The 12,346-nt window shown below is 31.8% G+C and overlaps 2 protein-coding genes across 7 annotated transcripts in view; one reads left to right on the top strand and one right to left on the bottom strand.

The window, feature by feature from the left end:
* LOC114332108 (MATH and LRR domain-containing protein PFE0570w) overlaps nt 1-12,346 on the top strand; it is a 110,269-nt gene that overhangs the window by 3,373 nt on the left and 94,550 nt on the right. The window lies entirely within an intron of this gene.
* LOC114332110 (sulfiredoxin-1) overlaps nt 2,208-12,346 on the bottom strand; it is a 38,943-nt gene continuing 28,804 nt past the window's right edge. Inside the window, exons 1-2 of one of the 6 annotated variants that reach the window (XM_028281840.2) lie at nt 7,851-7,990; nt 2,208-2,715 (exon numbers count right to left, since the gene is read on the bottom strand). In XM_028281840.2, the coding sequence (XP_028137641.1) occupies nt 2,312-2,686 (375 nt within the window). In that variant the 5' untranslated portion in view covers nt 2,687-2,715; nt 7,851-7,990 and the 3' untranslated portion in view covers nt 2,208-2,311. Of the gene's footprint in view, nt 2,716-7,618; nt 7,784-7,850; nt 7,991-12,346 lie in introns of those variants that run through there. The other 5 variants (XM_028281838.2, XM_050644703.1, XM_050644702.1 and 2 more) reach the window with 5 other exon arrangements.

The raw sequence follows: 12,346 nt of genomic DNA on the forward strand, positions 1-12,346 counted from the left end.
TTTTGCCACCCTGTATAAATATTTATGTTATATTGTTTATATTACTGAACAGAGAATTAAATAAACTTTAAAATGAGCTAACACACGACCTATAGTCTCATTTAAAAAAATTATCGATTACGTCATCACGCCCAGATGGATGACGTCACTAGTATGATATATATGTCAAAAAATTAAAATTTAAAAATAAAAATCGACCTATTTCGGGATTTTTCCTAAAGTCGACAGCTTGCGACATTACGAATTTATTCCTTTCATTTGCACCGTAGCACAGTGGTTCCAAATGCTGAAAACGTGGTCATGAGGCGAAGAAAAAAGTCCCTATCTAGGGATTTTCATGTTTACAGTTGTTTTCTCATACTATCGTAAAGTCGTAATACGCAAGTATAAGGATCAGACTGGATGTATTGTGGTTCACAGCTCAGGAACAAGTGAGCCATGTCCGAGGTTATATTGGCCGGCAGAGAAAGTCTAAAAGAACGCGTATATTGAAAACGCTGTAAAACGATTTGTGCTTTATCAATTTTATAGCTATAAAGCAGATTCTTCTTTTTTAAGTATGTAGTAATGTAAGATGTAAGTTGGCTTAAATTTTAGTAACAATAAATGCCTTAAATTTGTTACCGCATAAATAGTGAAAATATACTTGAAATAATCAAAGTTTTGTAAAAATACATTCAAAAAGTACAAAATTCTGCATAATTCTGCGACTAATGTTTATTAGTCGTAAAATATATTGTAAGAAGATACAGAATCACTTTGGTTTAGCTGCCTATGCATTGCTGGCAGTTGTTTGAATACAAAAGTGGAAAATGACGCATATTACATGATTCTGGCGATTGTGGAGTATTTATGGGTAGTTGTAGTACATAAGTACCTAATGATTCTGAATAGGGCTTTTCATCGATTGTCATTTGTTTCGAGCTTCTGTCATGTGTCATATAATATTAATATATCTAAGACATACGTCTTTGATTTGTATTATTGGTATTACCAATAACGTATGACGTAGATATATTATGTGACACATGACAGAAGCTCGAAACAAATGACTGTGAATGAAAAGCCCTATATTGTACTTTATAATCAAAATGTATTGGTGATCAGCAATTTTAAAAACCCCTTATAATATAAATTTTTAAACACATATGCATTTAAAATAAAATTTTCGAAATTCTTTCGACTATATTGGATCCGCCATTTTGTTTTAATAAAAAGTAATATTAGATTTGTAATCAACGACCTTAAATTACCAAATTTGACAAAAAAATTTGGGTTTTGATTGATGCTTTCAATTTCTTTCCGCCATGTTGGATCAGCCATTTTGTTTTTCAGAAAAAATAATGTCAGATTCGTAATCAGCGATGCCAGAAACCCCTAAGAACGAAAGTAATTCCGAAATGTATAAACAATATACGCTTTTAAAGGTTCATGACCACGTTTTCGGCATTTGGAACCACTGTGCGTAGGTACTGTATGTGTAAAATTTATTTTTTTTTGTTGAACCCATCATCATCCCATGATAAAATTTTTATATGTTATTAACAACAGTATTATGTATTTGTAGGAATATTATGAAAATTTTGAATTATGTACTTTTTCGAAAAAAAATATATTTTTTTGTTTGAGAAAATCTTGTTTATCATAACATCATTTTGTATATATTACTATAAAGAGTTTTAAAAATGCTGCAAAATGACATCTCTCACAGCATTCTAGCTCAATTAGGACAGCTTCTACAACCATTCCAATAAAGTATGGTCCGGTGTTTTGGATTTTTTTGGAAAACTACATAACCATATTTCGGAAACAGTTTGAGATAAATGAAGAAGATCTATATCCAACAGTGGATGCAAGAGGTTGAGGAATGACGATGAAGTCTTCTTCAATTTCGGCATTTGTTTTCATTTTTCTTTCTCCCTATCTTGTTACATTATGGCCCAGTATCGTTTTCATTATTTTTCTTTCAAATTTTAAAAGTCTATCTTCCTCTTTCTTCTTATTTAACAACATGTCGTATTAAGGTCCCTTATAGCTTCATCTTTGTTCTGTTACCTACTTCCTTCTGAGCAGATTTCTATTCATTTCATTCCATATGTTTTTTACCTTTCAGAATCAGAATTCTTTCCTCTGTTCTCTCTTTTCCGGTTTTCCCTATTGTTACTCCCAAGTAGTTAAAGGTTGTGTTTTATAGTAAAATAAGTAAAGACAATTAGTTTAACATTTATTAGTTTAAAAATATAGATAATAACAATATGTACAAAGAATAGTAAGTGCTCTCACAATAAATTAATAAATATCACAATAGATTTCACTTTAGATCAGGTGTACTAGACCCTAAATAATACCTTAAATTTTCAATATTAGATTTTATAAGTTTAACTCGTATCATATCCATATTAAGTCGTTTATGTGCTGCATATCTATGACAACCCCCAAAACTATAATAGTAATTACCCCCTTCACGTCCAGTAATCCACAAAACATCAATAGGAGGCACCTTGTGAACTTGCTCTGGATCTGAGAGGGCATCCATTAAAGACCTTACTTTCTTGTTGTCTAACTCAGGTGGGATCGGTCTTATAATTGCAGAAAGAGGCATTTCGTAAATTTCCTGAATATTTCCTGCATGTATGCTAGTCATTCTTCTAGAGAATGTAAAAAACATGTTAATACTTTGTAACATACTAAACTGTGTCAGAGAAAACGGGGCACCTATAAAATTTAAGAAAATTTATATTTTTTTATATATTCTTCCATTTTCTTTTAATTCGCTTTATGTTAATTGAATTAAATGAATTATCATGTGTACTGAGAAGCTATACTGAGCCTGTAAAGAGAATAAACAAATTTATTAAGAGGAAACAGTAGCGATCAACAGGTAGCAAAAACGCGTTCCAAGATTGCGGCTGTATTTTTGAATATTTTTTCCGAGATATTTGGCACACGTATTCGTAATATAATAAAGAATGGCGGTACAGAGCCCAATTTGAAAAATATATTAATATGTGGAAATTACTCTGTAATTAATTAAAATATTAAAAAAACGAGCCTGTACCGCCATTAAGAAGAACAAAAAAATACACTTTCTTCAAATAAACTTTTTTATCCGATGCCTAGATTTTGTCATTTTGGAACTGCTAAAATTTTTTATTTCATTAGTGGTTCCAAAATGACACAAAATCTAGGCATCGGATAAAAAAGTTTATTTGAAGAAAGTGTATTTTTTTGTTCTTCTTAATGGCGGTACAGGCTCGTTTTTTTTAATATTGTATTTATTTACAGAGTAATTTCCACATTTTAATATATTTTTCAAATACGTGTGCCAAATATCTCGAAAAAATATTCAAAATTACAGCCGCAATCTTAGAACGCGTTTTCGCTACCTGTTGATCGCTACTGTTTCCTCTTAAGAGTAAACAGTACCGCGTCATCAATATTTTTGGTTTTCGAAAGTTCTGCGAACTTTCAACAGTGAGGCAACAGTACGTCAGTAATTCGACACTGACAGTGACATTATACTATCAAAAACAATAATTTTTATATTCATAGTGGCGCTAAATGTTGCCGAGTCAGTCATGTTCGATTTCTTGTTATAAAAAATCGATTTTTAGTAGATACAATGTGACACAAAATCTAGTTATGGGATAAAAAAGTTTATTTGAAGAAAGTGTATTTTTTTGTTATTCATGGCGGCACAGACTCGTTTTTTTAATATTATATTTAATTATAGAGTAATTTCCACATTCTAACATATTTCTCAAATTGGGCTCTGTACCGCCATTCCTTACTATATTACGAATATGTGTGCCAAATATATCGACAAAATATTCAAAACTGCAGCTGCAATCTTGGACCGCGTTTGCTCCTATCTGTTGATCGCTACTGCCTCTTAAGCCATAAAATTATCAGAACTCATTATTTACGAATCAACGGATTTGAGAACTAGGTGAACGATTGTAGTGCTCTAAAGAATTTCTGAGATATCTTGGTGTTATACTTACACTGGCCTTATTACAGTGAAGTGTAGGTATTTATTAATAACAATTAGCCCGATCAGGGAACACAAAATTTTACGAAAACCTCCAAAAAAATAAAAGAAGAAATTTGGGAATAGGTAGTTGAAATTGTCTATTATTATATAAGAAAAAGTTTACAATTCTACATCCTCTCCATTTTACAAAAATTGGGAAATACGGGGTGAAAAATATTTTCTCGTGAGTGAAAAAATATATGTTCAAAATAGACCCGGAATTGGATAAAATGACTAATTCTAAGCAACTTTTGTTCTATAGAGTTTTAACACCCAGTCAATACTTTTCGAGTTATTTGCGAGTGAATATGTTCATTTTAACAAAAAAAAAACATGTTAATGGACTCTAAGTCATGGTAAGTACTCTAGCGAAAAAAATATTCTTAGTAAAAATATATAGCTTATAAAAAACTGAAAAAATAGTGTACGCGTGAGGTCTGCAGACCCAGTATAAGCAGAGTTGTAGCTAATGAAAAGTAGGTTCTTCTTCATCAAATTCCAAATCGAATATTTCAATGTAAAATAACCAAAAAACAGAGTACTTGTCGGGGAAAATTCATTACAACTTTTTTAAAGTGTTTAAAAAAAGGTTTATTTTTGTTTTTTAAAAAAATTTTAAAATAAACATTAAAAATAAGTGAGTTACGCTCAAAATAGTGTTGGTCCCTTTTATTTTTTGGTACAAAAACCGCCAAAATCACCCTGACGTGGTACTAGGTCTGGTGGCTGAGCTATTGTGCCCTAAGTGCGGGATGTATAATAATATACCATTTTCACTTTATAAATATATTTGAACTTCACAGCGTTCGTTTAAACAATTAAACAACAGTATATATGTAAACAATAACTAAGGTATTATTGCTTCATCGTGACTAATCGACTGATCTGAATGTCTCGTCAATTCTTTGGTTCGTTTATATACAATAAATCATAAGGTCAATACCGGTCAATGCCGAAACATATTTACATTACTATAAACTATACTTATAATATTTTATTCAATGCTAAGGGTTAACGTACTATGTTACAACCCCCTATTTAGCTTCCCAAATAAAATTAATCGTAACCGCTTCACAAGTTACTTTACTTATGTATTGTTTATATTATCTATAAGCTTCATTGGTTCAAAGTGCTCAGTTTTGAAAAAAATTGGGTTTCAAATAAAACATTTTTTTTAACTAAAAAAAAAAATAGAATTGTTCATTGAATTAACTTAAAAATTATTAGTAATACCAAAAATCTTAGAGTAATAAAATGTACGTTTTGCTTTTCTGAATATTTTTCCTTTTTTGTTTTCTTGTTATACTAAAATCGATTACGCTATGGCTGTTCAAAATTTGCCTAAACTCGTAATCTTACTCGTTCAAGCCATTTTAACTACAGCTTTTTCAAAAATAAGCACTTTGAACCGATGAAACTTACAGATCATATAAATAATACATAAACAAAGTAACTTGTGCAGTGGTAATGATAAAATTTATTTGTGATGATAATTAGGGGGTGATTTTCGCGATTTTTTTACAAAAAAATAAAAGGGACCAACAATATTTTGAGCACTCACTTACTTTTAATGCTACAAGTTTTTTTAAAAAACAAAAATAATCCTTTTTTAAACACTTTAAAAAAGTTGAAATGAATTTCCCCGAAAAGTGCTCCGTTTTTAGGTTATTTCACATTGAAATATTCGATTTGGAATTTTATGAAGAGGAACCTACTTTTCATTAACTACAACTCTGCTTACTACACTGGGTCTACAGACCTCAAGCATACACCATTTTTTTCAGTTTTTTTGTAAGCTATATTTTTGCTAAGAATATTTTTTTCGCTGAAATACTTACTTTTTGAGTTACATATCTCCGAAAAACCGTCCAAAAACATGTTTTGTTCTGTTAAAAATGAACATATTCACTTGCACATAACTCGTTGCTTAGAATTAGTCATTTTATCCAATTTCGGACTTATTTTGAATGTATATTTTTCACCTTCGAGAGGGGGGTATTCCTCTCTATTTTAGAAAAATGGGGTGATATAGAATTGTAAACTTCTTCTTATATAATAATAGACAATTTCAACTACCTATTCCCAAATTTTCATCCTTCCTTTATTTTTTTGGAGTCAGATTGTTCTTTGATCGGGCTAAATGGACAATATCGAAAGTCTGTTCAGATTGTTACATTGTTGGAAAATGGAGCAAGCCAAAGGGATGTGGCTAGACAATTGAATGTTAGTTGTTAAACAATGCAGAGAACTTGCCAATGAATTTTGAGACCCGATCTTATCAACAGATATCCAGTAGGGGTGCCAAAATGAAGCCAACATTCAGAGAAGATTGAGTTCCTGCTATTGATGCATTGTGAAACCTGCTAGAATGCTCGAAAGGCATATTCAGCAAGCCCATTGACCAGTAATCAATATTTTTATTGTTCGACAAAGGTCAAGAGATCAGGGTTTGAGAGCTCCAAACTAGCAACAGAGCCGTTACTTACTGCTGCTCCCAAAGACACAGACTTGTATTTGCCCATGAACATGTCAATTGGACAATAAACGACTGGAAAAATGTATTGTTTACAGATAAGTGTAGCTCTGAAGTAAGCAGAGCAGAGGCGTGGTTCCAGGCTGATAAAGGCTTCTCACGTTCCACGTGCTAATTTTTAAATCATTAAACTTATTTCGTTTGCGAGTTCTTTGTAGGTTAGACAGTCCGGTTTCTTTCATTGTAGCTCTCATAACAAAAGGTTCTTTACAGGGTTGGGTAGTTAGCCCAACACAAAACTCCTTTTTCGGAGGGCCATTTCACCTGCTCCGTCAGTTCTCGACCCAACTTTCCACCCAGAGTTGGATAACGGATCTCCAGTTGGGTTGCTCGGTTTACAGGGGACACCAGCATGAAGGTGAGAGTCGGATTTGAGTAGAAGAGGCTAATTGGAGTAAACTGGAATCAACTCCATGTTTTCGCATTCTAGGTACCCATTTATTTCCCTAATTTATGGTACAGTTAGTCAAAATCAGGTCTACAGAAGGGCTGGAGAACATTATGTTGCCTACACTTAGTCACACCAGGTTGCTTTTGGTGGTGGCTCATTAATTTTGAGCAGAGATTTTTTTAAGCACACACGGATGTCATCTTGAATGAGAGAGGCACATTAACACCACACATGTAAATAACAAACGTTTGTTATAGAAAAAGACAGCAAATACAAAATAAGTGATTGATGTGATCGTTCATGCAGGTATTCTTTCATTTTTCTGACTGTACATAAGAGAGATCCTACATCATGTGATGCCATATGCTGGGTTTATTGGCAATTCTGCTAATACAAGATAATGCGAGACCACAGACGTGCATTGTAACACAGTATTTTGAAGATAAATGGTATCCCAAAATTGGACTTCTTAAAGTCCAGACCTTAATCCTATTGAGCATATACGGAGCCTTCTCAAGAGACATGCAAGAGTAACTGACTCAATACAGAATAGATTTAATTTGATATAAAGAGTAAAGAAAAAAATAAGATAAAAATTTTCTTAAATTTTATTGGTGGTTTTCTCAGATGCACAGGGTATTATTAAAAGAAACTTGCTTACCAGATGATTCTTGCAACCACTTCCTTCAAAAAATAAAACAATAATGAACCAAATCAAATATACAATACAACAGCTAATCCCTAATCGTGACAATTGTTTTCAAATAATAATGAGTAATGAGGTTTCAAGGATAAACTATATTTGATGAGTAATTATTCTCTTTAATCAAATTGATGGAAAATGAAAGGTGTTTGGGGTAGATAGATAAAGTTTGAATAAAGAAAGTACTCACATGGTTTGTATCATTCAATAAAATCTCTTCACGATTTTATTTAATATTTAATTAGAATGTTTGAAAATTTTTAATTAGTGCCATAATATATTAAATTTTGACGCATGCGAAGTGACAGTCCGACAGTGTTGCCAGGTAGAGAAGAATGAAAATCCCCATATAGCGGTAAAAAAGTCGCTACATTGTCGCTACGTATCCTTGCATTGCTGAAAAGCGAATTGGGGGGGGGGGGGTAGAGGTGTTCATTTCAAATATACATCGATGTATTAAGCGGAAAGCTTGCATGGATGTTTTTCGATCATTTTTTTCTATACATCAATGTTTTCGATGCATCGGTAAAACATCACATGCGCATGCGCGTGTCACTTATTATGTGGCACGCGCATGCGCAGCCGCCATGTTGAATCAAACGGTTTAAAAAGATACGCAAATAAATATGCAAATAAAAAAGTTGTTGTACGATGTAGATGTATTCCGGGGAAGTCCCGAATAAAAAGAAGCGCAAAACAAAAACTGTCAGATTACAAGGCAATTGGTAATCAGCAGCACCACGGTCTTAAATAAATCAGATTTAAATATCAAATAAATCAATTCATGGTCATATAATATAATTGGACTTCGAAAAATACAATAATTGCTTTTTGTAGTGTATTGTATTTTTTAAACTAAATATGATATATTTTATTTTATGCTCCAGAAAGTCGCTACAAAATGGCTTTTTTTGTAAATCGCCGCTACGTCGCAAAACACATAAAAAGTCGCTATTTTCGCGATAAGTCGCTACCAATGGCAACACTGCAGTCCGACAGTCGCAGTGTCACAGGTCACAGTCACCAGTCACGTGTCACGTGACAGTAAAAAGAAAATTCATCGATTCATGATTAATTGATATTCATCGAAAATTTCGATTGTGTATGGATGTTATTAATCGATTATCGAGATTCATCATACCACTAGCGTGCGAAACATATTTTTAAAGGTAATAATTAAACCCAATGTACTTAGCAAATAAGTTTATTAACTTAGAGCAATGAACCCACGGTTCTTAGACATTACTACGGTTGCCTAAATCGACTAACCAATGAACATTAAGGGTGAGATTACGTCACGAGAGTTTACTGTCATTTGAATCGTAACATGATTTTTTTCGAATCCTGAGAAAACCAAGTATTTTAGAAAAATTTAAACGCAGAATGCAAGATTACATTATTACCGAGGGCGGAAAGCCCCTTAGAATAAACAAGCAGATTCTATTGAATGAAATATTTGAAATTAAATATCACACTTCTCTTTTATTTTCAGCCCTGTAACTTATTAAAATAAACATTATAGAAGTTTTCAGGGACTTTCAGCCCTCGGTAATAATGTAGTCTTTCATTCTGAGTTTAAATTTTTCAAAAATATTTATTAGTTTTCTCAGGATTCGAAAAAAATGAATACAATTAAAACACATTGAGAATTTTGACATGCGTCAAAATTTTGCATTAACTCAATGTAAAATTCTGAACTGTTGAATTCCAGCTTCCCTAATAATTATTGTACATAAATCAAAAGACATTAGAAACTATTTGTAGAGGATTGAAATCTGTATTGGAAATAACTGTTAAAATTGGTCTACGTAATTAAACATATATTCCAAAATTTTGTAAAAATGTAATACATTTTAGTTTTCAGCCCAAACTTAGGCCACACACAATGCAATAATGTTCACATTTTTGAACTGTCAATATTTTTATTTTATCATATATTGTTTAAAAACAATACAGTTGATAAGATACCCTCAGTTGCGGAGAAAGGATTAATAATAAAGATTTTTTTATTCAGTCAATGGTGTGAGCACTGTCAGTTAAATAGTAACGTGTGGCCTTACTTTTACACGCATACCTATTGTGGCAAATGTATCATATTTTTCAAAATTTTGGAATGCATTTAAATCGTAGAACAATTTTAACTTTTGATTTTAATACAGATTTTAATTCTCTACAAATAATTCTCTCATGACTTTTGATGTAATATAATTAGGGAAGCAGGAATTCAACAATTCAGAATTTTACATTGAGTTTCCTATGGCCCTTTTTACGATTCACCACCCGGTATAAGATAAAATGTGTACTATTTGTCTAATTATTTCATAACACAAATAATACACATATATACACAATAACACACATTCAATAATCGAAAATCATTTAAAAATATGGGAATGTAAACTCTTGTGACGTAAAGTCAAAAATATAAGTCTCCCCACCACCGTCGGACAAGACAACCGTAATAAAGTCTAATAACCGTGCAATGAACCAATAGTTGTTTTCATCGTGTTTAAATTTATTGGAACACCTCGATTTTAAATAAATTAGTGATAATATTGATCTGTAATTATGTAGGTAATATGTATAAATATTTATTATTGACATCATTAGTACATATGTATGTATGTATGAGACTATGGAAGTAGAGGGCTACAGAGTAGGTACCTATTATGAATGTTTCCAATGCAACGAATATAATCTAATGTTTACAATAATCTATCCTGAAGATAATTCTTCTTCTTAAAGTGCCCTCTCCTCAATATAGGTTGGCTAATATAATTGTAAACTCTTCTCTGCCTTCAGCTGATCTTATTAGCTGTTTAAAATTTAGCCTTCTCCATTGTCAGATGTACCGACCTACCGACGATAGTCTTTTCATTCCTAGTCCTCTCTTTCCCTCGATCTTTACTTTCACTATGGTCTATTCTATACAGTTTCTATTCTATTATTGATACAGTTTATATTCTATATAAATTTTGAGGATTCTCCGGTAGATTCACATTTCAAAGACCTTCAATTTATTTACGGTTGATATTTTAAGGGTCCACGTCTCAACTGCATAGAGAAGAGTCGACCAGACGTATGTAGGTAGCATTTTGATAAACGTAGTCTAATTTCGAGGTACTTAAATCTGGGAACATCCCAGGTACTTAAATCTATTGACCTGTTCTAAAATGTGCCCGATTATTGTGTACGTTAAGGTATATATGCTTTTTCTTATGAGGATCTTTCAGTGCGTCACAGTTTTTCGATTTCTTTCTAACGCATTAAATTGCATGTGACAGAAAAAAACGAAAGGTAATTAATCTGAAAGGTAATTTAATCCTCTATTTAATAATATAAACATTAACATAATTATTTATATAGTGTGCGGAAAAAAATATTTTCTTAATTAAATTAATTGGGACAAAAAGAAGAATGTATGTAATTTATTTAATTTAAAATACGTTTTAGTGTTGTCAGAAAACAGGAAAAATATTTATTTGACAAATAAATATTGTTTTTCGCTTAAATTCAATGTTAAAGCTGCCACCCACTTACTTCTTGTCAGTTTGAACATTTAAGTTTAAGCGAAAATCAGTGTTTATTTTTAAAATAAATTCTTTTTCTGTTTTCTGGCAGCAATAAAATTTATCTAGAATTAAATAAATTACATACATTCATCTTTTTGTGTCAATTAATTTAATAAAAAAATTGTTTTTTGGACACCCTGTATAAATAATTAGGTTAATGTTTATATTGCTGAATAGAGAATTAAATACGCTTTCAAATGAGCTATCATGCACATGACCAGTATTCTCATTTAAAAAAATAATCGATTACGTCATCACGCCCAGCCCGATGACGTCACTAGTATAATATGTATGCCAAAAAATTGTAATTTAAAAATAAAAATCGACCTATTTCGGGATTTTTCCTTAAATTCGTTGGTTTACGAAATAATAATTTATGCGTTACGTATATTGTATATCAACACCAATTCATTCAAAATTATGATTTTGGATCAATGTCTGTGGTTTAAATTTCATATCACCTACAAGATAATAAACAGTGATGAGCGCGCTAATAACCGGCAAAATAGCGCAAAAGATGGAAAACATAATACATTGCGAAACAAAGAGAGATGAAACTAGTGGAGGTGGAAATGATCGTTATAGTTGTTATAAACGTATAAATTAACATTAGATTATATAGTTTCCCACCTTTAGACGTCTGTGAAAGGAGTATTTTATAAAATTCTACTGTCACAGTGACAGTTGTCAACCTCCTCTGATACGTCTAAAGGTGGCAAACTAAATGATATTTTATACGTTTATTATCATGCCCCGCGAACTCTAATAAAAAACATGTAATCGTATTTATTTTCCTTCCATTTTGTCAGAGGCGCTGATGTCGGCCTTTTGATTGGTGGAACATGACTTTTGACAAATCCTGCGCTATCTGTGAATCTGTGTTCAGTGCACTGGTAATACTATATATTAGTATACTATATACTATATACTGGTAATACTATATACTATATATCTGGTAATACTATATATTATTTATCTATGGTTCAGTGTTCGTGTTCGTTCGTTCGTTGGTTCGTTGTCGTTCAGTTATTTTATATGGTCGGTTATGTGATGTGTTTGTGTCACCATAAAAAGCTGATATTCAGTCGTGTTTTTTGATATTTTGTAATCGAGT

The sequence above is a fragment of the Diabrotica virgifera genome, chromosome 2 (genome assembly GCF_917563875.1).
Source record: "Diabrotica virgifera virgifera chromosome 2, PGI_DIABVI_V3a".
NCBI classification, from domain to species: domain Eukaryota; kingdom Metazoa; phylum Arthropoda; class Insecta; order Coleoptera; family Chrysomelidae; genus Diabrotica; species Diabrotica virgifera.